The 26,207-nt window shown below is 43.3% G+C and overlaps 4 protein-coding genes across 7 annotated transcripts; 2 read left to right on the top strand and 2 right to left on the bottom strand.

Annotated features, from left to right (window-relative positions):
• Positions 1–1,217: 1,217 nt before the first annotated feature.
• On the bottom strand, positions 1,218–5,697 carry LOC135521751 (acyl-coenzyme A thioesterase THEM4-like). Its single transcript, XM_064947450.1, has 5 exons — positions 5,537–5,697; positions 5,003–5,192; positions 4,317–4,479; positions 4,051–4,161; positions 1,218–2,386 (listed from the first exon to the last, which is right to left on the bottom strand). The coding sequence occupies exons 1-5, from the start codon at positions 5,540–5,542 to the stop codon at positions 2,272–2,274; spliced, it is 585 nt and encodes a 194-aa protein (XP_064803522.1). The 5' UTR covers positions 5,543–5,697; the 3' UTR covers positions 1,218–2,271.
• Positions 5,276–12,150, top strand: LOC135521753 (cilia- and flagella-associated protein 141-like). Of its 3 annotated transcripts, XM_064947455.1 has the most exons (6): positions 5,276–5,416; positions 5,988–6,092; positions 6,179–6,299; positions 6,403–6,443; positions 6,590–6,716; positions 8,108–12,150. In XM_064947455.1, the coding sequence occupies exons 3-6, from the start codon at positions 6,231–6,233 to the stop codon at positions 8,207–8,209; spliced, it is 339 nt and encodes a 112-aa protein (XP_064803527.1). In that variant the 5' UTR covers positions 5,276–5,416; positions 5,988–6,092; positions 6,179–6,230; the 3' UTR covers positions 8,210–12,150. The 3 variants fall into 3 exon arrangements, with proteins under 3 accessions (XP_064803527.1, XP_064803528.1, XP_064803526.1); XM_064947456.1 differs by having other exon boundaries at positions 5,988–6,299; positions 6,407–6,443; XM_064947454.1 differs by lacking the exon at positions 5,276–5,416 and having other exon boundaries at positions 5,668–6,299.
• On the bottom strand, positions 8,956–17,021 carry LOC135521752 (restin homolog). Of its 2 annotated transcripts, none has more exons than XM_064947452.1 (5): positions 16,939–17,021; positions 13,835–14,132; positions 10,783–10,837; positions 10,269–10,386; positions 8,956–10,076 (listed from the first exon to the last, which is right to left on the bottom strand). In XM_064947452.1, the coding sequence occupies exons 1-5, from the start codon at positions 17,001–17,003 to the stop codon at positions 10,043–10,045; spliced, it is 570 nt and encodes a 189-aa protein (XP_064803524.1). In that variant the 5' UTR covers positions 17,004–17,021; the 3' UTR covers positions 8,956–10,042. The 2 variants fall into 2 exon arrangements, with proteins under 2 accessions (XP_064803524.1, XP_064803525.1); XM_064947453.1 differs by lacking the exon at positions 16,939–17,021 and adding an exon at positions 16,551–16,690.
• Positions 17,022–17,104: 83 nt separating this feature from the next.
• On the top strand, positions 17,105–20,879 carry LOC135521750 (uncharacterized). The gene is made up of 5 exons (XM_064947449.1): positions 17,105–17,404; positions 17,520–17,574; positions 19,184–19,298; positions 19,422–19,666; positions 20,110–20,879. The coding sequence occupies exons 1-4, from the start codon at positions 17,105–17,107 to the stop codon at positions 19,654–19,656; spliced, it is 705 nt and encodes a 234-aa protein (XP_064803521.1). The 3' UTR covers positions 19,657–19,666; positions 20,110–20,879.
• Positions 20,880–26,207: the final 5,328 nt, after the last annotated feature.

Here is a 26,207-nt window from a genome sequence, read left to right as displayed (position 1 = left end):
GAGAAGGGGTGAGAGGGAGACAGACAGCGACAGAGAGAGAGGAAGAAAAGAAGAGGGGAAAGAAGGAAGAAGGGGTGAGAGGGAGACAGACAGCGACAGAGAGAGAGGAAGAAAAGAAGAGGGGAAAGAAGGAAGAAGGGGTGAGAGGGAGACAGACAGCGACAGAGAGAGAGGAAGAAAAGAAGAGGGGAAAGAAGGAAGAAGGGGTGAGAGGGAGACAGACAGCGACAGAGAGAGAGAGGAAGGAAAGAAGAGGGGAAAGAAGGAAGAAGGGGTGAGAGGGAGACAGACAGCGACAGAGAGAGAGGAAGAAAAGAAGAGGGGAAAGAAGGAAGAAGGGGTGAGAGGGAGACAGACAGCGACAGAGAGAGAGAGGAAGGAAAGAAGAGGGGAAAGAAGGAAGAAGGGGTGAGAGGGAGACAGACAGCGACAGAGAGAGAGGAAGAAAAGAAGAGGGGAAAGAAGGAAGAAGGGGTGAGAGGGAGACAGACAGCAACAGAGAGAGAGAGGAAGGAAAGAAGAGGGGAAAGAAGGAAGAAGGGGTGAGAGGGAGACAGACAGCAACAGAGAGAGAGGAAGGAAAGAAGAGGGGAAAGAAGAGGGGAAAGAAGGAAGAAGGGGTGAGAGGGAGACAGACAGCGACAGAGAGAGAGGAAGGAAAGAAGAGGGGAAAGAAGGAGAAGGGGTGAGAGGGAGACAGACAGCAACAGAGAGAGAGAGGGAGGAAAGAAGAGGGGAAAGAAGGAGAAGGGGTGAGAGGGAGACAGACAGCAACAGAGAGAGAGAGGGAGGAAAGAAGAGGGGAAAGAAGAGGGGAAAGAAGGAGAAGGGGTGAGAGGGAGACAGACAGCAACAGAGAGAGAGAGGGAGGAAAGAAGAGGGGAAAGAAGGAGAAGGGGTGAGAGGGAGACAGACAGCGACAGAGAGAGAGAGGAAGGAAAGAAGAGGGGAAAGTAGGAAGAAGGGGTGAGAGGGAGACAGACAGCGACAGAGAGAGAGGAAGGAAAGTAGAGGGGAAAGTAGGAAGAAGGGGTGAGAGGGAGACAGACAGCAACAGAGAGAGAGAGGAAAGAAAGAAGAGGGGAAAGAAGGAAGAAGGGGTGAGAGGGAGATGTAGATTCGTAGAGAGAAGTCGACAGATAAAGAGAAAAGGGTCTGTATGTCATCAGTCTGTCTGAAGGTTGTTTATAACACATTATAACACATGGACCAGTGAGAATGGAAAAGTTATCCCACATTGAGCCAGATACCATTGAAAAACAGTCTACAGTACCCAAGAGGTAAAGCTTTATTCAAGAGGTCATAATGGTCACAAAATAACATATGGGCAATGATAAAAATCTCAAACTGTAAAAGGCCCAATAAATTATAAATAATTATACAAATAAAATACAAAAAATAAACTTAAAATACAAAAAATGAACTATCTATTAAATATATCGGAGTGGCTGTGGATCCAACTTTTCTAGACCCCTCATTCCGACAGCTAAAGGTCCCGAAGCTTCTTTACACACAGTCTCTGTCCTACTAGAGAACACGCTACTCAGGTGAATGGTGCTCGTTTAATGAAGTTAGATCAAAGCTGAATCAATGTCTGCCAGATCACATAATGATGGTATTCTACATAACAGAAACCAATATAGTGTAGTATCAAATTACTGCAAGACAAAACACCACCTAATTTCTTATGAGATTTTAGGATGATTGTGCAAATGGGCACATTTTTCTCTCATGTGGCCAAAACTCAACAGCACGTGCCACTAGGCAAAATATGTCCTATGATTGAAACTAGACACAGGTATGCAGATGCTGCATGGACGTTTCACCGGTAAAACATGAAGATTATCAGTCACAATTGACTGAGAAATGTGAAGGGAGGTGCGTAAAGTAGAGAATTCTGCACATGCAGAAGTGTCGGGACCTTTAGCTGTCGGGAAGAAGGGTTCAGAAAAGTTGTATTCACAGCCTCAACCTGAATATAATATACCAGAGGTTATGAGCTTCACTCTGACTGGAGCTGTTTGTCCAGGAGTGTGTAACAGTGGAGAAAGAGCGGTACAATATCCACCACCGGTTGTGTCTATAATATACAGTATCTGTAGGCTGTCAGTGGAGCGCAACGCATCAGGTGTCTCAGGCAAACAGCTAGAGTTAAGAACATTAGTGGATCTGAGAGTCATAACCACACACACACACACACTCAAACATATACACTCCCACGCTCAGGTACTGATATACACCCAAACATTTGTGTGCATACAAACACACCCCCTAGGAAGTCAGTGCTGTTTCTGATATTGTGTGTTTGTAGCGTCTGGTTGTTCGATGAGCTGGCCTATCAATCATCCTCCTAATAGGTGTCCCATTGTGATTGACAGAAACAGCCCTGAGAGAAGGAGAAGGAGATAGAGCGAGGGAGAAGGAGAGCGAGAGAGGGAGAGAGAGAAGGAGAAGTAGAGAGAGAGGGAGAAGGAGAGAGAGGGAGAGAGAGAAGGAGAAGTAGAGAGAGAGGGAGAAGGAGAGAGCGAGAAGGATGAGGGAAAAGAACCAAACATACTAAGACTGAGAGAACACTTCAGACTGACTGAAAGTCCAATGACACACGTCTAAAACATAACCAACACGTGAGGGTGGGAGGCAGTACCTGTGGCCTCTGTGTGTAGTTTGGAGCTGTCCGTGTTGGTCACTTGACAGGAAACACCACTGGTGTCCCCCAGGGCTCTGTTCTAGGCCCTCTCCTATTCTCGCTATACACCAAGTCACTTGGCTCTGTCATAACCTCACATGGTCTCTCCTATCATTGCTATGCAGACGACACACAATTAATCTTCTCCTTTCCCCCTTCTGATGACCAGGTGGCGAATCACATCTCTGCATGTCTGGCAGACATATCAGTGTGGATGACGGATCACCACCTCAAGCTGAACCTCGGCAAGACGGAGCTGCTCTTCCTCCCGGGGAAGGACTGCCCGTTCCATGATCTCGCCATCACGGTTGACAACTCCATTGTGTCCTCCTCCCAGAGCGCTAAGAACCTTGGTGTGATCCTGGACAACACCCTGTCGTTCTCAACCAACATCATGGCGGTGGCCCGTTCCTGTAGGTTCATGCTCTACAACATCCGCAGAGTACGACCCTGCCTCACACAGGAAGCGGCGCAGGTCCTAATCCAGGCACTTGTCATCTCCCGTCTGGATTACTGCAACTCGCTGTTGGCTGGGCTCCCTGCCTGTGCCATTAAACCCCTACAACTCATCCAGAACGCCGCAGCCCGTCTGGTGTTCAACCTTCCCAAGTTCTCTCACGTCACCCCGCTCCTCCGCTCTCTCCACTGGCTTCCAGTTGAAGCTCGCATCCGCTACAAGACCATGGTGCTTGCCTACAGAGCTGTGAGGGGAACAGCACCGCAGTACCTCCAGGCTCTGATCAGGCCCTACACCCAAACTAGGGCACTGCGTTCATCCACCTCTGGCCTGCTCGCCTCCCTACCACTGAGGAAGTACAGTTCCCGCTCAGCCCAGTCAAAACTGTTCGCTGCTCTGGCCCCCCAATGGTGGAACAAACTCCCTCACGACGCCAGGACAGCGGAGTCAATCACCACCTTCCGGAGACACCTGAAACCCCACCTCTTCAAGGAATACCTAGGATAGGATAAGTAATCCTTCTCACCCCCCCCCCTTAAATGATTTCGATGCACTATTGTAAAGTGGCTGTTCCACTGGATGTCAGAAGGTGAATTCACCAATTTGTAAGTCGCTCTGGATAAGAGCGTCTGCTAAATGACTTAAATGTAAATGTAATGTAAATGTTTTCCATCCCTCCTTCTTATCCAATGAGCAGGTGAGCAGCACTGTACTACCCAATGGGATGGTGCTTTGGGGAGTAGAGGCGGGATACAGTATTTGTCATAACCAGGAAATGTGGTCAGGAAAAATCTAGAACCTCACTTAGAACCCTACAATAATGACCACAATACCATGAAAACATGTTTTTAGAACTTAATAAGCTGTGAGTGAGTGATGGAGAGAGTGAGGGAGAAGGTGTGTGTACCTGCGGTAGTTGATGTTGAGGTTGGCAGTAATGACAGGCCCAGATAGGGAGGTGGCATGGGTCCCCGTTACAGTGTCAATCATGGTAGCTATTGCCCCCCCATGGACGTGCCTGGAATCACACACATAATTTATAAACATTACACTTCTGACTAACTATGGTGTTTAAATGCTAACAGTTAATTGTGTAATTTTTACAGCGATACACACACAAGGACAAACATTGTCACAGTAAAGGCATGCCATCAGTACACACAAACAGCTCACCCCGGGGGTCCCTCCAGTAGGTGGCCAGCCTGGAACACACACACACACTTCTGCTCCTGCTTGTTGACAAACACGACGTACTCGAACCCTGCTCCCTGCTCCCTGATGTTCCGCGTGAACAGACGTGCCTTCGACTGAATGATCTTACTCAAATACACCCCACCTTGGAAGGTGAGACACACATATAGACAACATCTTACTCAAATACACCCCACCTTGGAAGGAGAGACACACATATAGACAACATCTTACTCAAATACACCCCACCTTGGAAGGTGAGACACACATATAGACAACATCTTACTCAAATACACCCCACCTTGGAAGGTGAGACACACATATAGACAACATCTTACTCAAATACACCCCACCTTGGAAGGAGAGACACACATATAGACAACATCTTACTCAGATACACCAGACCTTGGAAGGAGAGACACACATACAGACAACATCTTACTCAGATACACCCCACCTTGGAATGAGAGACACACAGAGTTACACACATACACACAACATCTTACTCACACTATGCCCAGGATATGAGAGAGACAGGATTATACAAACACATTTTAAGCCACATTTTAGTCATTTATCTTGTCCAGAGTGACTTACAGTAGTGAGTGCATGCATTTTCGTACACACACACACCATCCATATGTGGAAGAAAACCTTCCTTACTGTACCTGTGGCGTACTTGAGGGAGCGGTTATAGCTGGGCAGTCTTCTCCAGACCCCCCACTTCTTCTCTCCGTCATCTGCCTCGACCTCACACTGGCTGTTATAGTGCTCATACAAACGCCTCATGTCGGAGCCCCAGGACGAGTTGGGCAGGCTGAAGTCCCGTGGCTGGAAAGAGAAAGGCCAGGGCAGCACCTAGTGGACAAACACTACTATTACACCCTCATCCATACTTTATTACAGTATTATCTGACTGAGTACAGGGGGTCCCACTCTATGACAACAGAACAGCATGACACGGCAGAAATATCCAGAACGAAAAACATTACAGCACAGTTCACAATGCACATTGTGGGAAAATAAATACAGTTTATATCGGCAGTAACGTTCGGGAAAAGGGAACCATGACAAATGTTTAGGTAAGATGAATCATGACTCACATGTTCTCACTCATATTGCCCTTGACAGTAGGCTACACTAATGTTAGGGCTGTTTGTAGCTAGCTAAATATGTGTGACTGTGTGTATTTCTGGACCTACCGCCATGGTTCGGACACTGTTGATAGAGGACCAGGGAAGCTGGACCCTCTTTGAGTCATTTGTTGTCTGATGTTGGTGTTGAAATTTCCCTTTGAGATTTCACGTTCCATTATTTGGCATAGTCCCCTGGCCATCTGCTGCACTCCTCCTGTTCGTATCATGATGACAATGCTGGGGTAAGATTGCCAAGCCCTATTCTGATGTAACTAAAAGTTACTGTAACGTTACGGTTACTACTAGCCAGCCCTTCAGCTTTACTGACTAGTGGCTGTTGTATGATAGCAATACACATTCAGAATCAAACCTAACATAGAACTATAACTTTCTACTGTAACAAACTAACAACAGGAGGATACATACGGAGCTTTTGTCAATTTTGTATCGCCTCTGGTTTGGCTGGTAGAATTACTTTCATGTGTATCTCATCGCCCCATGTTACCCCATGTTACAGATTCCTGCACAAGGAAAGACAATTGGCAACAAGCGTCATGCTGGTCATGTGATCTGTATCGTTCACTGTAATTGGCAGCGAAGGACGGATTTTCCGGCTACATAGGTTAGTTACCATGCCAACGTAGACAGACTCTACTCTGTCGATTGAGACGCTGACATTTTTTAACCATTTATTCGTTTATTGTGCAGTCTTTGTTAAAGGAAGATACGTGTGACTATTTATTTCAAATAAACTGCCAACATGATGTTTGGTTGTGAGGAACGACGTTCCAAAAACAAACTTGTGCAGAGGGCGAGAGACAGAATCAAGGTAAGCATGTCACTACTAAGCAACACACAGACAACAAGTGGTCAGATACCTATGGCTAAGTGGCTGGAACTGTGTTATAGTCTGTATTTTCACTCTTTTAAAGAAAGATGGCGAGATGACGAACCGCATTGCAGAGCTGGACAGGTGTGTAAACTATTTCGTTCTGTACTGTTGTAACTGCAACGTTTGATACGTTTTCCCTGAATTACCTTGAAGTTACAGTCCTTTCACTTCTCAATGTAGTGAAAGGACCCCCCGACCCCCCCCCCCCTTCTCTTTCTGTCTCTCAGTATCTGTGGTGTGATGCAAAAGGCTGAGTTTGAGGGCTCCACCCAGGCTGGTTCCATGAAGACCCTGAAGCTGAGAGAGCTGACCCAGCAGAGAGAGACTGAGCTGAGAAAGACTGCTCTGACGATGGTGAGAGAGTGGAGGGGTGCTGAAACATGGCCCTGTCTCCTCAGCAACACTAAAAAAGTACTTCCGGGTCACGGAATTTCAGAATGTTCAGAATAAATATCTGCACGTAATAGCAGAAAAGTGTCAATAGCCTAAATGCCCCCAATGCAATCACTGTGTATGGAATACATATGGGCTTGTAGAGCAAATACTATTCTAGGTGCCGCAGTAGAAGTGTTGTAGGGAATACTCGGTAGGGTCTGTCGAATGTATTTATGGTGTAATTTCATAGGGCTGTGAATGACACAGATCAACATAGCTTAGGATTCAACACAATAGTACCTGGGCCTGAACCCCGCCCTGTGCAATTGAAATTGCATCCTTAAACAATAGCACCAGTAAATAAACAAGAATCATACAATATATATATATATATATGTTATGTTTAATATATATATTTTTTTACCAGTTGGCTATTATTAAGCACCAACCATTTTCTCAATATGCTCCACCTTATAATATTCTTTATCTTACTGAACATTGACTCTGTAACGGTACCCCCTGTATATAGCCTCGCTATTGTTATTTTACTGCTGCTCTTTAATTATTTGTAACTTATGTTATTTTTTTATTTTAAATGTATTAAATAATTATTTATTTAACTTTTTCATTGATAGATAAAAAAAAATATATATATATATAATTTGTTTTTTTTGTTATTAATTATTATATAAACTGCATTGTTGGTTTGGGCTTGTAAGTAAGCATTTACTGTAAGGTCTACTACACCTGTTGTATTCGGGGCATGTTTGATTTGATTTATATAAAGTACTAATTCTCTATAGTTTAGATTTTTACCCCATGTAGTTATTATATTTCTCCTAATTTTAACATTATGCACATAGCTGCAAAAAAATATTATATTTTGTGGCAGACACAGTGTTTTACCGCAGACATTTATTTTGAAGGCATTATCAGGAAACCTGAAGTATAAATTAATGTGGATAGGATCCAGCTAGTTTTGTTGCCATGAAGCTAATCCCTGTCTCCATACCGTTTTAGAGACCTTGTTCTCTTAGGGGACGTTATTAAATAACCTATTATCAGCCCTTTCATGAAGGTTCGTAGCATCATATCTCTAAACTATTCCTCTGATTGAGGAAAATTAATGGGCTTATTCTTGTTAATTTGTGTTGCAGTGTCCTTCACACACATACACTGTCAGAGCAATTACACATTTGTAACACCAGGCAGGGGTAAATGTAGGCTACACATTGTCAGGTTTTACATATAGGACACACCAACTTATGAATCGCTTGCATTGTCCATATTTGTACCAGAACTTCAACTACGGCTTCCCCTGTATGTACAGTACATGCTCTCCATGATGTCTGCTTTCTGTGTGTGTGCAGGTCCGTAGAGCAGCACTGCAGGCCCTCCTGGAGCATGAGAGACAGCAGTACGTCATAGAGCTCAACAGACTGGGCAAGACCATCTACAAACAGAGAGTCTAGACTCTAGTCTCTACTAGACCCATAACAACACCAAAGACCATCTGAAGTTTATGCTGAACGCCATCTAGCAGCTAGAATGTGTGAACAAATATAGAATACTTTGAAGTGTTAATGTGAAAACATTTACTCACAACCATCTACAAGCATCTTGTTTACAATCAGACCTTTTATTTATGGAAATACAACGATGTAAAACTATAATCCTAAAGATAAAACACACATTAATGTGTTTTATCTTTAGGATTACAGTTTTACGTCGTTGTATTTACACATTAATGTGTGTTTTATCTTTAGGATTATAGTTTTACATCGTTGTATTTCCATAAGTACACTTTTAAGCAATTTACATTCCAGTAAACAAATTACTGGGCCTCATGTCACCTTAACAAAACAGGAATTTGTGTGACAGTCAGGGAGGTAGCACTGTACATAAACAAAACACATATTTGGTTAACAAACATGTCTCCTTGTCAACAGCAAGCAAGACCAAAAACATCTACCGATACACAGTCTGGCATTTGTCCATTAAGTAGAACTTTCTACTGGTCATTTGCTTCAGTCTTTGAGGGGTAATTATGTAACATATGAGCTCACTACGTTTAACATACTGTATTGTAGCTCACAATGACAGGTCCAATCTCTCTAGCCATATCTGGTACACTTGGTCATGCAGGGTTGGAGACTGTAACACAGACTGAGAAAGTAACTGGAATTTCCAGATAAACAAAAAGGAGAGCAGTCGTTGATAATATCAATCAGATCGATCCAGTTTAATACAATCATTCAGGGAGACACCTCCAGAACAGAAGCATAGAAAATGTCCAAAGGGGCTCTTGGAGTCAGAACCTTCATGTTATAATCAGACAGTACCAAATGTTCTCTGAAATATCAACCAGAGAGGCTTGGAGTCAATACAAAGACAGTGACTTTGCCGGCTGCTACAGAATCACTCAGTGTTCATAATGTCATCAACACAATAATAATCCGTGTTCTCGGTCCTTGTACCTTCAGTAGCTCAGGTCTAGTGACCATCAACCCATACAAAAGTGAGTGTCACAAATAGAACATTGGAAATCATGTGTATTATAGAAAGGGAAAACATACATATGCTAATCATTGTGTTAATTACTGTTACCTGAATATTCACTTTATTCATCTGACATTTTCCCATTACCCACACGCACACAGGGCAATGTTCTACTCTGATTTACGCACACCACACCCAAATGCAATAAAGGTCCATCATAAATCTAAACACTATATAGGTCAATCATAGATCTATGCACTATAAAGGTCAATCATACATCTATGCACTATAAAGGTCAATCATACATCTATGCACTATAAAGGTCAATCATACATCGATGCATAATAAATATTTAATAGACAATTGAACCAGATGTGCATGTACCTGCACACTTCTTTAGAACTCTTCTCTAGAACGCTTCTCTAGAACCTTTGCAACATTCAGAAGTCACCTCAGAGACACCTTGCTCCATCTCTAAGGGAATTAGCCCTAACCTCTTTCAGTCATTCCTACATTAATGTACTGTACCATAGGATGAAACTCACTAATTAAAAAATGTAATGTCTCCCTTCCTTACCTGCATACATAAACTAACAGTGTACTGTATGTAATGAAGACATGACATTCAGACTGGGTTTTCCAAACCCTTCTTGTTTTTTATTTTCCTGAGTATTGAGAGGTACAGTAAAGTGAAGGTGGTTGTAGGTGGGGAATGTTATGAGCTGCACAACGATGATGTGTATGGGTGTGTGTGCATCACGGCAAGCATGAGGGAGGGAGGGAGGCTGATAGTGTTGTCCAAGTCTTCATTTTGGGGCCTCTGTGATTCCACACAGCTTCCTGCAAAACAACAAAGAAAACAACAACAACAACCATTCGTTATCAATAGCATGTGAGCACCCAATAACCACAGAACTACATGACACACAGTACACCGTGACCATAGAAGTCTTTCATAATGGTGACCACAAGCCTGTGTTACTGGGTGTGTGTGAGTGTGCCTGAATGCCTGGGTGTGTATCTGCTCTTTACCGTCCTTCCTCATTGGTCTGGTCCACAAAGGCACACAGTGCCTTGTCCCGCTCCAGAATCTGCTGTTTCAACGCCTGGATCTCCTCCTGAGCTTTCTTCTTCTGTGCTTCTTGATCATCTAGAGGGGGAGCGAGGGATAATGAGAGGGGTAGAAAGCAGGAGGGTAGGGCAAAAAGACAGAAGGAAATGGGTAGATAAGGAGGAAAGAGGGAAATGGGGAGGGCAGGAAAAAATGTATTGAGAGAAAGGTTGTGAGGTCTGGGGTTCGCTCAACAACCAAGAATTCACAAAATGGGACAAACACCAAATTGAGACTCTGCATTCAGAATTCTGCAAAAATATCCCCAGTGTAAAATATAAAACACCAAATAATGCATGCAGAGCAGAATTAGGCTGATACCCACTAATGATCAAAATCCAGAAAAGAGACGTTAAATTCTACAACCACCTAAAAGGGAGCAATTCATGACTGAGCTGACGGTATCCCATCACTGCAGTAAAATAGCCATCGTACCTTTAACTTTCTGAAGGGCCGCCGACGCCTCAGTCTTCTTTTTCTCCGCATCGGCCTGAGGAGAAAAAAAGAGGGGAGATGAGGACCGGTATTTGAAGCATTGTGGGCCTTATCTAGCTAGGCCTTATTAAGGGCTACATAAGGCATACAATGTGTCCTTCATAATATGCACTTTGTTTAAAGTGTGACTAATCCTTTTTGTGACTAATCTGACTGATCACTGCTAAGAGAATACCTGGCAGAATTCCTCTCACATGCCACTCAACACAGAACATACAGTACCTTCAGAAAGTATTCACACCCAATTTCCCAATTTTGTTGTGATACAAAACATGTTAGAATCCCCTTCGGCAGCGATTACAGTGTGAGCACACAGCTTTGCACATCTGATTGTACAATATTTGCCCATTATTCTTCAAAACATTCTTGAAGCTCTTTCAACTTTTTCATTGCTAGACAGCCATTTTCATGTCTTGCCATAGATATTCAAGATGATTCAAGTCAAAACTGTAACTAGGCCACTCAGGAACATTCAATGGCGTCTTGGTAAGCAACTCCAGTGTATATTTGGCCTTGTGTTTTAGGTTATTGTCCAGCTGAAAGGTGAATTTGTCTCCCAGTGTCTGTTGGAAAGCAGACTGAACCAGGTTTACCTCTAGGATTTTGCCTGTGCTTAGCTCTATTCCAAACATTTTTAACATAAAAAACTCCCTAGTCCTTGCCGATGACAAGCACACCCATAACACGATGCAGCCACCAACATGCTTGAAAATATGAAGAGTGGCGATGTGTGGTGATGTGTTGTGTTGGATTTGCCCCAAACATAAAGCGTTGTATTCAGGAGAAAAATGTAATTTTTCCTCATTATTTGCAGTATTGCTAAAGTGCCTTAATGCAAACAGGATTCCTGTTTTGGAATATTTTTTATTCTGTACAGACTTCCTTCTTTTCAATCTGTCCTTGAGGCTAGTATTGTGGAGTAACTACAATGTTGTTGATCCATCCTCAGTTTTCTCCTATCACAGCCAATAAACTCTGTTTTAAAAATCACAATTAGCTTCATGGTGAAATCCCTGAGTGGTTTCCTTCCTCAACAGCCACTGAGGACGCCTGTATCTTTGTAGTGACTGGGTGTATTGATATTGGTTCAAAATGTAATTAATAACTTCACCACGTTCAAAGGTGTCCTACCAAAAGGTGTCCTTCTTTGCGAGGCACTGGAAAACCTCCTTGGTCTTTGTGGTTGAATCTGTGCTTGAAATTCACTACTGGACTGAGGGACCTTACAAATAATTGTATGTGTGGGGTACTTAGATGGGGTAATCATTATGTGGGGTAATCATGTTAAATAAACACTTGTGGCACACAGAGTGAGTCCATGCAACTTATTATGTGACCTGTTAATCCTTTAGATTCGATTCAATCTAATTATCATAATATAAAAAAATCCCCATCAAAATCTGTCTGTTTAAGATCGAGGTACTGTATGGGCTGTGTCTCAATCCACTGCATCCACCCTGCGCATCTGCAGTGGAAAGTGGCAGAGCTACAATGCTGTTTGTCAGATCAGCATACATCCCGAAAATCGGTCTCCTCACGAAAACTTCTGTAGTGTCCGAACAAGTGTCATCTGAACGTAACCCTGTAACAGGTCAAAAAAAATGAATGGAAGTATGTAAGTAGTTTTGTGCCCAAACATATTTTTTTTCCTGAGCTTTCTTATATCTCCTAGATATAGGACAGACACATCAAAAACTCATTCCTTATTATTTATTTTTTGACTGTCTGTTTTGCCATTTATGAATGCGTTATTCAATGCGTTTCTATGTGCTATATTTTTCTTTATATACCTAAAGATATAAACAATTCCAAACAAATAGCTAAATAATCCATGGTATGACCATCTTAAAACAATTAGCTTAGCAGGAGCAGATGTTTACTCCTGAACTTGTTTAGGCTTGCCGTAACAAAGGCTTGCCATAACAAAGGCTTGCCATAACAAAGGCTTGCCATAACAAAGGTGCTGAATACTTATTGACTCAAGACATTTCAGCTTTTCATTTTTTTATATATTTTTTACAATTTCAGAACACAATACCACTTTGACATTTTGAGGTATTGTGTGTAGATCAATGACACAAAATCTCAATTTAATCCATTTTAACTTTAGGTTGTGAAACAACAAAAAGTAAAGGAGTGTGAATACTTTCTGAAGGCACTGTAATATCTCCATGTCAGTATACCTTCTAGTGTGTGTAATCTGCCACAGTGGTGAATGATGTGGTGATGTGGTAATCAGATCAAGTTGCCCTCTAATATGAAACACAAAACATTAACACACCTCACCTGATATACACCTCTACATGTAAGAATATACGTATTACCTTGACTAACCTGTACCCCCGCCCATTGACTTGGTACCGGTACAACCTGTATATAGCCTCGTTATTGTTATGTAATTTTCTTGTGTTACTTTTGATAGAACATTTTTACTTGTGTTTATTTAGTAAATATTTTCTTAACTGTATTTCTTGAACTGCATTGTTGGTTATGGCTTTTAAGTAAGCATTTCACGGTAAGGTCTACTACACCTGTTGTATTCGGCGCATGTGACAAATTCCATTTGATGTGATGGTGATCGGTGAATACAGAGCCCTTACATGAGGGTTAGGAGGACTAATGAATCTACAGAAAATAGGTCAACTGACCATCATCATATCCAACACTACCACTGTAAGTGAATTTGACCTATAAACATATCACAAGCCAGTCTGTTGCCAATGGTTTCACAATGGATAGGAAGATTATTTTAGTGCTGCCTTTGTTTCAGTGTTCTAATTCCTAATTCTCTGGTTCTGTGTCTCTGGATCGACTTGGTACAGGCATTCTGTTAATGGATTATTATAGACCATAACACGAGTATAAACAGTGCTGTACCTTCTCTATGTAGCAGGTATCTGTTTGCATAGTGTGTGTGTGTGTGTGTGTGTGTGTGTGTGTGTGTGTGTGTGTGTGTGTGTGTGTGTGTGTGTGTGTGTGTGTGTGAGCCTACCTTCTCTGTATGACAGGTCTTTAGACTCTTGTCCGCCTCGCCTGTGGCTTTAGCAGACTGCTCCTTCTTCTTAGTCAGCTCCTCTCTCTTGGTGTTGATGGGCTCCAGCTCACCATTCAGCTTCTGGATCTTCATCTTGACCTGGACGATGTCGTTCTCCTTCTGCTTGACCTGAGAGGAGATATCCAGGGCGCGGGCTTTAAGACCCCGCAGAGTCAGCTCCTGGCGGACCGCCTGGTACATCAACACCACCATCACACCCACGGCCAGGAACACTAGCGCAGACACAGCCCGCATACTGCTGGGACAGGACAGAGAGAAGGAAGGAGGTAGAGAAAGAGAGAGGGAGAGAGAGATGAGGCTCAAGTCAGGTCCAGTTTGTCTTTCTTGGCTGCTGTCTTGATGGGTCACTCCTCAACCATCCCCGTAGTCAGCCTGTGTGTGTTGGAGAGTGTGTGTGTTCACATTCCCTCCCTCTGGTTGCTGATGGCAGTCTGTCCTCCTGTAACTGGTTCGACCTGCTAGGTGGAATGTTTGGTAGACAAAGATAAATCTACTTCCTTGTTTAACTACCACACTCCCACCGCTTTTATCTCCCTCCCTCCCCACTTCTCTCTCTCCCTCCCTTCCTCTCTTGCTCGCACCTTCTGTTTCAGGGGTCATGTTTTATTACTAACAGATATGCTCTCTCTATTGTTTATCTATCTCATTCATTTGCATTTCATTTCTCCTCCCTCTTCCTCTTAGAGGATACACAGACAACCAGAGATCATGAAGTTGTTCCATGTAGTAAGTCATCATTTAGGGTGCAGTGTGTGCTATGGTGAGATTTAAGATCATTAAAGTTCATATTCAGTTTAGAGTGATTAACACAATGTTTGGCATATTTGTATATATTATGTTCCTTCTGTAAAACACATGATTTCCAGTGTATGTGACACTCAAGGTGCGGGTTGATGGTCACTAGACTTGATACTGAATGTTATGGATTATTCTCATATCTGTTGATAGTGATTAACGCCAGACTGGATGTACAAGGACCGAGGACACACTGTTTATTCATATTGTATTGATGACATTGTGTAAATACTATGATTCTGTAGCAGCTGGAAAAGTAGCAGCATTTTGTTTTGACTTCCTACCAGCCTCACAGGCTGGTGTTTACTCTGGTGCTGTCTGATTAGGATATAAAGGTCCTGTCTCCATGAGGCCGGTGTTTACTCTGGTGCTGTCTGATTAGGATATAAAGGGTCTGTCTCCAAGAGGCTGGTGTTTACTCTGGTGCTGTCTGATTAGGATATAAAGGGCCTGTCTCCAAGAGGCTGGTGTTTACTCTGGTGCTGTCTGATTAGGATATAAAGGGTCTGTCTCCAAGAGGCTGGTGTTTACTCTGGTGCTGTCTGATTAGGATATAAAGGTCCTGTCTCCAAGAGGCTGGTGTTTACTCTGGTGCTGTCTGATTAGGATATAAAGGGCCTGTCTCCAAGAGGCTGGTGTTTACTCTGGTGCTGTCTGATTAGGATATAAAGGTCCTGTCTCCAAGAGGCAGGTGTTTACTCTGGTGCTGTCTGATTAGGATATAAAGGGCCTGTCTCCAAGAGGCTGGTGTTTACTCTGGTGCTGTCTGATTAGGATATACAGGGCCTGTCTCCAAGAGGTTGGTGTTTACTCTGGTGCTGTCTGATTGGGATATAAAGGGCCTGTCTCCAAGAGGCTGGTGTTTACTCTGGTGCTGTCTGATTAGGATATAAAGGGCCTGTCTCCAAGAGGCTGGTGTTTACTCTGGTGCTGTCTGATTAGGATATAAAGGGCCTGTCTCCAAGAGGCTGGTGTTTACTCTGGTGCTGTCTGATTAGGATATAAAGGGCCTGTCTCCAAGAGGCCAGTAAGACATTGGGATCATTTGAGTGGGACGGGGAAAGCAACCGACTGTAGACAAAAGTTGAGGGGTGAAGTCGGGGGAGGTGCATCTGCGACAGCCGAAGGTCAGACACTGATGTGGTTTTCCAACAGCAAGGCTCAGTGCAACATGGCAATGTTCCCAGTGTTTATAAAAGTTGTTTTTTATTATTTCAAGATAAACATGTCTCCAACCCCCATATCACACACTTACCAACTGAAAATATACAGTGCATTCGGAAAGTAATCAGACCCCTTGACTTTTTCAACATTTTGTTAAGTTACAGCCTTATTCTAATATAGATTACATTTTTTTCTCTTCAATTCATCAATAAGCATGCACCCTGTAAGGTAGTCCAGGATGCAGTTGCAGAGGGAGGTGTTTAGTCCCAGGGTCCTTAGCTTGGTACATTTCTATATTTCCTTAAATAGTTTTTACAACGGCGGGGTAGTTCCAAGATTGAGGCGCTTCAACACAGCGCCACATGTCAGTCATCTACTGTATATAAATTATTGGTTGTAACGTAATGCACCAGATAAGATTTTTTTATTGACTTTACCAACGATTTTGCTCTGCTTTTTGTTTTCCTGTAAATTCCTAGTTACTTGACAAGTTACTGGAAACATAGCTAGTGTGGCCTGACCTCAAACTGGCAGAGCTTTATAGGTTAATATGTTTGTCATGACTAAATGTTTATACTAGAACTAAATCAAAGGTAGTCGTAGCCTATAGGCTCGGGCGTGTTTAACAAATTATGATATCATTCCTAATTCGAGTTGCGCATGTTATACATTATTACATTATACATTACGTTACCTTTTTACGTTTATATTCCCTCCAATTCCGGAGTGCATTCATCCACTTACTTCCGCGTAGCAGTGCCAGATATGCTAGTGCTATCTGGGAGCCTTGGGACGTCCATACCCTAAATCCTAACCTTAAACCCTACCCTTACTCTAACTTTAACCATAATCCTTACCTAACCTTAAACATTATTAACCAACTTCAAAGGGAGGTAAACCCGTCCCAAGGATTCCTGATAGCATGGACCGTGACAGGTGGGCGGGCATGGGGATGGTTTGAGTGAAGCGCTCTCCAAAAGAAAAAAGAATAAGTGCGCTCTCCGCGGAGTCGACAGAAGCAGATTTTTCTGTTTTTCAGGGATATAGTGTATATAGTATTTTCAACCTGACTTCCGTTTCACCTGAAAACTGAAGCACGGACACCGCTCAAGTACAGTGGGTGGCCACCTGTCCTTTCACACTCCATTGGTACTTCCGCTGTAAATCTGCGAGGACGTCGTCAACACTTCCGCGGAGCAGTCGACAGGGACCAGCGAAAACGACTGTTCCTAGGTCAAACTCCACGGCATGATGAAGACACAGGGTGTATTGGTGGGGGTGTCTCTGCTGACTAGCGTAGCTCTGCTGGGACTGATAAACGTGCGGCAGAAAGAAGAGATGAAGGAGCAGAAACATGTATCGTTTGAGACGATTAAACTGCGTGTGACCAGAGACGTACTGGGAGAGTACCAACACGAGGTGATCAGAGCTCACAACCTGCTGGACAAGACCAAGGCTCAGGTGGATACTCTGGGGTCAGAACTCACCCCACTGCAGGCTGCAGAGGCCAAGAAGAAGAGTGAACTGGAGGCATGCCAGGGAGAAAAGGTAAGGAAGGAGGGGAATGTCTGGGGTTTAGAGTGTACACAATTGATTTACTGTGTGTGTGTGTGTGTGTGTGTGTGTGTGTGTGTGTGTGTGTTTTCTCTCTCTCCTGTCACAGAAACATGTTGCTGATGAGGTGGGGGCCGTTGAGGCAGAGAACAGTAACTCTAAAAGTGAGTGTTTAAACACCTGAAACTCTGGTTTCATCAACACTGTTCTGAAAGGCTCTTCGCCTTATTACTGATACGACTATGATAGCATGTATGATAGTTCACTGCTCCTCAATGAAGTGGACATCTGATTCAGAGGGGTTGGGTTAAATGCAGAAGAGAACATTTATGTTGAATGCATTCAGTTCTGCAACTAACTAGGTATCCCCTTTCCTTTCACAGTGAACTATAACATAAAAACAGGTTTAAAATAGGTCCATGACCAGTTCTAGGTGCAAGGTTTTTCTCTTCTAAATATTTTGGTGGATGAGAGACATCTTGTGGTGGAATAAGCTCATTGCAGGTCGCTGGGATTAAGAGTAGTATTCTGTATATGCGACTGGTCTTATTGAATATGTTTTATTCACTTACCTGTCTTCTAGTATCCCCCTGTCTCTGTCCTGTAGCCTCTAGCTCCATGTTCTGTCTCTGTCCTGTAGCCTCTAGCTCCATGTTCTGTCTCTGTCCTGTAGCCTCTAGCTCCATGTTCTGTCTCTGTCCTGTAGCCTCTAGCTCCATGTTCTGTCTCTGTCCTGTAGCCTCTAGCTCCATGTTCTGTCTCTGTCCTGTAGCCTCTAGCTCCATGTTCTCTCTGTCCTGTAGCCTCTAGCTCCATGTTCTGTCTCTGTCCTGTAGCCTCTAGCTCCATGTTCTGTCTCTGTCCTGTAGCCTCTAGCTCCATGTTCTGTCTCTGTCCTGTAGCCTCTAGCTCCATGTTGTGTCCTGTAGCATCTAACCCCCTCTCTGTCTGGTCTTGTAGCCTCTAGCCCCCTCTCTGTCTGGTCCTGTAGCCTCTAGCTCCATGTTGTGTCCTGTAGCATCTAACCCCCTCTCTGTCTGGTCCTGTAGCCTCTAGCTCCATGTTGTGTCCTGTAGCATCTAACCCCCTCTCTGTCTGGTCTTGTAGCCTCTAGCCCCCTCTCTGTCTGGTCCTGTAGCATCTAACCCCCTCTCTGTCTGGTCCTGTAGCCTCTAGCTCCATGTTGTGTCCTGTAGCATCTAACCCCCTCTCTGTCTGGTCCTGTAGCCTCTAGCTCCATGTTGTGTCCTGTAGCATCTAACCCCCTCTCTGTCTGGTCTTGTAGCATCTAACCCCCTCTCTGTCTGGTCCTGTAGCCTCTAGCTCCATGTTGTGTCCTGTAGCATCTAACCCCCTCTCTGTCTGGTCCTGTAGCCTCTAGCTCCATGTTGTGTCCTGTAGCATCTAACCCCCTCTCTGTCTGGTCCTGTAGCATCTAACCCCCTCTCTGTCTGGTCCTGTAGCATCTAACCCCCTCTCTGTCTGGTCCTGTAGCATCTAACCCCCTCTCTGTCTGGTCCTGTAGCATCTAACCCCCTCTCTGTCTGGTCCTGTAGCATCTAACCCCCTCTCTGTCTGGTCCTGTAGCATCTAACCCCCTCTCTGTCTGGTCCTGTAGCATCTAACCCCCTCTCTGTCTGGTCCTGTAGCATCTAACCCCCTCTCTGTCTGGTCCTGTAGCATCTAACCCCCTCTCTGTCTGGTCCTGTAGCATCTAACCCCCTCTCTGTCTGGTCCTGTAGCATCTAACCCCCTCTCTGTCTGGTCCTGTAGCTGAGTTTGAGAAGCAAAAGGCTGCCTGGGAAGCAGAGATGACGTCTCTCAAACAGCAGGTGGTGCAGCGCAGCAAAGTGTGTGTCTTTGTGAAGAAGGACTCTGTAGAGGGAAGGTAAGAGACTGGGACTGGAGCCCTGAACATGGAACACCTCATGTCCATCTGTATGTATACCTGTACACCACAGGCATATGGACACTTGCACACACTAGCTCTATCTGTCTCTGACTCCCAAAGGAAACTGTGTGGAGATGAACCACCTAAACAAGAGGCCACTCCAAAACCAGATGCTCCCAAACCAGAAGAATCCAAACCAGATGCTCCCAAACCAGAAGAATCCAAACCAGATGCTCCCAAACCAGAAGAATCCAAACCAGATGCTCCCAAACCTGATTCTCCTAAAGAAGCCCCTAAACAAGAGGCCGCCCCCAAACCAGAAGATCCCAAACCTGAGGCCCCAAAGATGAGATGAGCAGAGCTGGGTATCTTTTGTTCTCTTTTTCTGTTAGCATTCCACTGATTGGTTTTCTCTTGATAACATTAGGAAACAGCTTATAGCAGTGAAGATGCATGTTATTATGTAGAAATGCCAGATATGACTCAAAAACACAATCATGAAAAAAAAGGTTTCTATCATGAAAAAGGATAGTAATTTCAGTCAAATACAGTGTCACTATCTTTTGAGTCTTGCTGTCTGGGACTGTATTAGGTTGACTGTGGTGTCAGTATGACGTTGTTAACCAGCTTTATGATGTCCTAGTTATTATCCCCACCTCTCATTGTTGACAGAGGTGTGTGCGTGACAGATGTGTGATCCGTCTACTCTGGAACAATGTCTCATCTGTCAATCAGGATGTTGGTTCTATTTGCCTTTATTGTGTGAAGGATGACTGACTCTTTCATTTTGACCTTTGTTTGTTTTTAGGGATGGACGAAGAGAACGGGAAGAGCCACGTGGAATCAAAGAAAAGACTTAAGGAAGGCAGATGAAAAATGGAGACCTTCTGCAGGACATTTCTCTGTTCCCTTTTAAACTCGTTACAACTGGACATTTCTCTGTTCCCTTTTAAACTCGTTACAACTGGTCCTTCATGCGACTTTAGAGTGTCTATTAACTACCATCTAACATGAGTGGATATTGAATACTTTTTGTTAACCTTGTCCATTCCTCTCTCTCAGTATGACCCTCCCTCAGGGGGTGTTTGTGTGTGATTTGAACAAATGTGTATGTGCCACCAGTATCGACCAATTGGAAAGTCCAGAGCCTCTCTCTGTCACTCCTCATCATCCTCACTCTGTTACCCTGGTGACGGTATTATGCAGTGGTGGCGACCATAGCATTGACCAATCAAAAGTCCTGGATTAAACTAATGGTATTTCTGTTTGTCTGATTCTGATGTAATAAAGCTTAACCCTAAAGGAAAGGATTTGATTAACTATTGATACAGAACCATTTCATGTTTAATGTGAGCACAAACATTGGCATTGTTTACTGTATGTTCTGATTCCCTCCATCTTTAAACATTTCAAGACAAATAACTAATAACAGCTGCTGGAGATGTAAAACTCATAAAGAATGAAGTCACCTCAAATTATTGGCACCCTTGATAAAGATGAGCAAACAGTACTTTATAATACAAATATTAAGCTATTGTGTATATTGCATGCTCAAATAAAATATTTATAGTACTACAATTGCTCAGAGAAATATTTTGTTGAACAATTATTTATTTTTTAGTGTCAACGTTATTGTCACACCTGCTTTCAATGCTTTGTGTACCCACACCTAGCCAGGATAATGTATCTGGGCCTTTTTCTAGGAATTTTTATGAGATTGAAGGATTTTAGGCCATTCCTCTACATTTAACTCTTTCCAGATCCCTGATATCTGTTGGTCTGTGCTTATGGACTGGCCTATTCAGTTCAAACCACAGGTTTTCTTTAGTCCGGAGACTGAGATGGTCATTGCAAAATGTTGATTTTTGTTTGTGGTCAATTAAGCATTTATTTGTGGATTTTTGATGTTTGCGTGGGGTCATTGTCTTGCTGGAAGATCAACTTGCGGCCACATTTCAGCCTTTTTGTCAAAACTATTTTTGTACTATTTGGTAGAGTTCATGATGCTGTTGACCTTTTTATTTAATTTATTTATTTCACCTTTATTTAACCAGGTAGGCAAGTTGAGAACAAGTTCTCATTTACAATTGCGACCTGGCCAAGATGGGGCAAAGCAGTTTGACACATACAACAACACAGTTACACATGCAGTAAAACAAACATGGCCAACAATAGTAGAAAAATAAGTCTATATACAATGTGAGCAAATGAGGTGAGATAAGGGAGGTAAAGGCAAAAGAAAAGGCCATGGTGGCGAAGTAAATATAATATAGCAAGTAAAACACTGGAATGGTAGTTTTGCAGTGGAAGAATGTGCAAAGTAGAGAGAAATAATGGGGTGCAAAGGAGCAAAATAAATAAATACAGTAGGGGGAGAGGTAGTTGTTTGGGCTAAATTATAGATGGGCTATGTACAGGTGCAGTAATCTGTGAGCTGCTCTGACAGCTGGTGTTTAAAGCTAGTGAGGGAGATAAGTGTTTCCAGTTTCAGAGATTTTTGTAGTTTGTTCCAGTCATTGGCAGCAGAGAACGGGAAGGAGAGGCGGCCAAAGGAAGAATTGGTTTTGGGGGTGACCAGAGAGATATACCTGCTGGAGCGCGTGTTACATGTGGGGGCTGCTATGGTAACCAGCGAGCTGAGATAAGGGGGGACTTTACCTAGCAGGGTCTTCTAGATGACCTGGAGCCAGTGGGTTTGGCGACGAGTATGAAGTGAGGGCAAGCCAACGAGAGTGTACAGGTTGCAGTGGTGGGTAGTATAAGGGGCTTTGGTGACAAAATGGATGGCACTGTGATAGACTGCATCCAATTTATTGAGTAGGGTATTGGAGTCTATTTTGTAAATGACATCGCCGAAGTCAAGGATCGGTAGGATGGTCAGTTTTACAAGGGTATGTTTGGCAGCATGAGTGAAGGATGCATTGTTGTGAAATAGGAAGCCAATTCTAGATTTAACTTTCGATTGGAGATGTTTGATGTGAGTCTGGAAGGAGAGTTTACAGTCTAACCAGACACCTAGGTATTTGTAGTTGTCCACGTATTCTAAGTCAAAACCGTCCACAGTAGTGATGTTGGACGGGCGGGCAGGTGCAGGCAGCAATCGGTTGAAGAGCATGCATGTAGTTTTACTTGTATTTAAGAGCAATTGGAGACCACGAAAGGAGAGTTGTATGGCATTGAAGCTCATCTGGAGGGTTGTCAACACAGTGTCCAAAGAAGGGCCAGAAGTATACAGAATGGTGTCGTCTGCGTAGAGGTGGATCAGAGACTCACCAGCAGCAAGAGCGACATCATTAATGTATACAGAGAAGAGTGTCGTTCCAAGCATTGAACCCTGTGGCACCCCCATAGAGACTGCCAGAGGCCCGGACAACATGCCCTCCGATTTGACACACTGAATTCTATCATAGAAGTAGTTGGTGAACCAGGTGAGGCAATCATTTGAGAAACCAAGGCTATCGAGTCTGCCGATGAGGATGTGGGGATTGACAGAGTCAACCTTGGCCAGGTCAATGAATACTGCTGCACAGTATTGTTTCATATTGATGGTGGTTAAGATATAATTTAGGACCTTGAGCGTGGCTGAGGTGCACCCAATGTCAGCTCAGAAACCAGATTGCATAGCGGAGAAGGGATGGTGGGATCCGAAATGGTCGGTAATCTGTTTGTTGACTTGGCTTTCGAAGACCTTAGAAAGGCAGGATAGGATAGATATAGGTCTGTAGCAGTTTGGGTCAAGAGTGTACCCCCATTTGAAGAGGGGGATGACCGCAGCTGCTTTCCAATCTTTGGGAATCTCAGACGACACGAAAGAGAGTTTGAACAGGCTAGTAATAGGGGTTGCAACAATTTCAGCAGATAATTTTAGAAAGAAAGGGTCCAGATTGTCTAGCCCGGCTGATTTGTAGGTGTCCAGATTTTGCAGCTCTTTCAGAACATCAGCCGACTGGATTTGGGAGAAGGAGAAATGGGGAAGGATTAGGCGAGTTGCTGTGGGGGGTGCAGTGCTGTTGACCAGGGTAGGGGTAGCCAGGTGGAAAGCATGGCCAGCCATAGAAAAATGCTTATTGAAATTCTCAATTATAGTGGATTTATCGGTGGTGACAGTGTTTCCTATCCTCAGTGGGCAGCTGGGAGGAGGTGTTCTTATTCTCCATTGACTTTACAGTGTCCCAAAACTTTTTTGAGGTTGTGTTGCAGGAAGTACATTTCTGCTTGAAAAAGCTAGCCTTGGCTTTCCTAACTGCCTGTATATATTGGTTTCTAGCTGCCCTGAAAAGTTGCATATCACGGGGGCTGTTAGATGCTAATGCAGTACGCCATACAATGTTTTTGTCTTGGTTAAGGGCAGTCAGGTCTGGAGAGAAGCAAGGGCTATATTTGTTCCTGGTTCTACATTTCTTGAATGGGGCATTCTTATTTAAGATGGTGAGGAAGGCATTTAAAAAAAATAACCAGGCATCCTCTACTGATGGGATGAGATCAATATCCTTCCAATATACCCCGGCCAGGTCGATTAGAAAGGCCTGCGCTCTGAAGTGTTTCAGGGAGCGTTTGACCTTAACAAGGGCCCCAGGATAAGTGGAAGCAAAACAGCCATCAAAGATCTGCCACCATATTTGACAGTAGGTATGAGGCTATTTTCTGCATATGCATTCTTCTTTTGACACCGAACCCAACACTGGTGTGAATGGCCGAAGAGCTCTATTTCTTGTTCCAGTCAAAGTTCCCATGCCATTTAGTAAACCGCAGGCGTTTCCATATGCAGGTTGCTCTAAGTAAAGGCTTTTAACTGAAGCCCTTCCAAATAGCCAACTGGCACGGAGGTTTCATCTTTTTGTAGATTTGGTGACCCGAATATGCAACCAAGTTTTGCAATTTTACCACTATACCACTGGGGACAAGATATACTTGCATCTGATACCAGGCAAGTTTACCACTGTTTCAGTGGTTTAAAACTTCTAAATTGTTGCCTTAATAATGTTAAGTGGTATATTTGGTTTATCAGAAAAAAAATGGTACACACTGCCTGATTTTATGAAGGTCAACAACCATGTCTCTTCTTATTTGTGAATGCTTTGCCTTTCCCCATGGTGATGAATGACAGAGGGATTTTACATGCGTGCTACCTCATTTTTAATGCCCCAGTGAAACAGGAAGCAATGGAAAGCCACAATTCAGTTCCTTAAACTGAGATCAACGGATAAAATAAAATATACAAATATTTAAGGGTGTCTTTTTGAGAATTAAATGTTTTTCTCTGTGCAATGTATTGGTATAAAATGAAATTATTGTCCTTATTTTCTTCCATACAATATACTGTGGAGACCTCTGTCTTTCTGTCACTCCATCTTGTTCACTCTGTCCTTTTATCTTTACCTTTCGCTTGCTCTCCCTCTCCTATCCATTTAATGTCCTCCTCTCCACCTTTCTCCCTCCTATCTCTTCCCCTCTGCCTCCCCCTTCTCTCTTTCTATTCCCCCTACCTCCCTCCCCCCAACCTCCCTCCACAGATGACAATGCTCCCTTCAGGCTTAAATTAGGCCTAGCCAATTAGGGAGCTATCATTCCGCTCCAGCAAACTCACAAGGTCACTGTTACCGCCCGGCAACTGTAGGACAGGGAGAGCAGAGAGAGTAGGGAAAGGGGAAGGAGGGAGGGATAGGATGGGGGAGTGGACCTCTGACCAACATCCCACTAACATCACTAATACACATAGTATGTCCTGATATGCCGAATATCTGTCCTTAATCCAAGCAATGAGGAAGTGGACAATTCAAATTATGTAAGGTGGTAGTCATGACGTTAAATGATTCTTAGTCATTCAGTTTAATATGAAAGTACTACATGTTCTAACAGTACAGGATAAATAGAATTAGACATTAACAGATGACAAATCCTCAACAGATAAATAGAATCATTGCTATTAGACTTAATCATGCTGCAAAGCTAAACTAGACTTCATTTAGACTTTAAATTGTATTGTAAATGTATGATAACATTTTTATAATGTTGTATAAGTTTAAGTACAGTGGGGCAAACAAGTAATTGTGCAAGTTCTCCCACTTAAAAAGATGAGAGAGGCCTGTAATTTTCATCATAGGTACACTTCAACTATGACATACAAAATGATTTTTAAAAATCCAGAAAATCACATTGTAGGATTTTTAATGAATTTATTTGCAAATTATGGTGGAAAATAAGTATTTGGTCACCTACAAACAAGCAAGATTTCTGGCTCTCACAGACCTGTAACTTCTTCTTTAAGAGGCTCCTCTGTCCTCCACTCGTTACCTGTATTAATGGCACCTGTTTGAACTTGTTATCAGGCTCATGATTGAAAGAAGGGAAGTAAACAGAATATTTGGATGATTGTGAAATAAGACTGTGAATCCCTTCACACGACACAACACCAAACCCCTTGTTGAACTGGTTGATTTGACCTTTTCAGATTCCTCCCTCATTCGACCCCTAAAGGTGTGGGTTCATACCACCCAGAGAAGTGTTGCTCTGCTCTCATTGACCCATTCACGCATCAAGAGTGTTGACCCTTGACCTGCATTCAGTGTGAGATACACAGACACACTGCAGAATCTCACCAGATGACATCACAAGCCACCATGGGGTTCCATTGACAACCAGAGGTCACCTTGATGCCTAAGGTCAACATGAGGACTAGGTTCACCTTGACAACCAGGGCTCCTTGACGACAGGGGGTGGTTGAAAATAAAGAAAAAGGCTGTAAGGAGAACACACAGGTTATTTATATCTGGTCTACAGTACATCCATCCACAGTAGGCCCACCACAAGGCCACTGCTGGAGGGAGCAACAATCAATCCAAACAACTTTCCTATCTACTAAACTCACAAAGATAGTCCACTTATAAGGCTGTATGTGACATTCTA

The sequence above is a fragment of the Oncorhynchus masou genome, chromosome 30 (genome assembly GCF_036934945.1).
Source record: "Oncorhynchus masou masou isolate Uvic2021 chromosome 30, UVic_Omas_1.1, whole genome shotgun sequence".
NCBI classification, from domain to species: domain Eukaryota; kingdom Metazoa; phylum Chordata; class Actinopteri; order Salmoniformes; family Salmonidae; genus Oncorhynchus; species Oncorhynchus masou.
Note: the sequence above shows the minus strand (reverse complement) of the source record. Positions and strands in the feature narration are given on the sequence as shown.

What these genes read in the sequence shown, in the direction of transcription:
- LOC135521750 (XM_064947449.1), top strand. Translation starts at nt 17,105, where the DNA reads ATGATGAAGACACAGGGTGTATTGGTGGGGGTGTCTCTGCTGACTAGC. An exon ending in AGGCATGCCAGGGAGAAAAG is followed by an intron (nt 17,405 to 17,519) that starts GTAAGGAAGGAG and finishes CTCCTGTCACAG; the next exon opens with AAACATGTTGCTGATGAGGT. An exon ending in AGAGAACAGTAACTCTAAAA is followed by an intron (nt 17,575 to 19,183) that starts GTGAGTGTTTAA and finishes CTGGTCCTGTAG; the next exon opens with CTGAGTTTGAGAAGCAAAAG.
- LOC135521753 (XM_064947455.1), top strand. Translation starts at nt 6,231, where the DNA reads ATGATGTTTGGTTGTGAGGAACGACGTTCCAAAAACAAACTTGTGCAG. An exon ending in GGGCGAGAGACAGAATCAAG is followed by an intron (nt 6,300 to 6,402) that starts GTAAGCATGTCA and finishes ACTCTTTTAAAG; the next exon opens with AAAGATGGCGAGATGACGAA. An exon ending in GAAAGACTGCTCTGACGATG is followed by an intron (nt 6,717 to 8,107) that starts GTGAGAGAGTGG and finishes GTGTGTGTGCAG; the next exon opens with GTCCGTAGAGCAGCACTGCA.
- LOC135521752 (XM_064947452.1), bottom strand. Translation starts at nt 17,003, where the DNA reads ATGGAGTGTGAAAGGACAGGTGGCCACCCACTGTACTTGAGCGGTGTC. An exon ending in GTCCGTGCTTCAGTTTTCAG is followed by an intron (nt 14,133 to 16,938) that starts GTGAAACGGAAG and finishes CTGTCCCAGCAG; the next exon opens with TATGCGGGCTGTGTCTGCGC. An exon ending in GGCCCTTCAGAAAGTTAAAG is followed by an intron (nt 10,387 to 10,782) that starts GTACGATGGCTA and finishes CTCCCCCTCTAG; the next exon opens with ATGATCAAGAAGCACAGAAG.
- LOC135521751 (XM_064947450.1), bottom strand. An exon ending in CTCCCTCAAGTACGCCACAG is followed by an intron (nt 4,480 to 5,002) that starts GTACAGTAAGGA and finishes TCACCTTCCAAG; the next exon opens with GTGGGGTGTATTTGAGTAAG. An exon ending in CTACTGGAGGGACCCCCGGG is followed by an intron (nt 4,162 to 4,316) that starts GTGAGCTGTTTG and finishes GTGTGATTCCAG; the next exon opens with GCACGTCCATGGGGGGGCAA.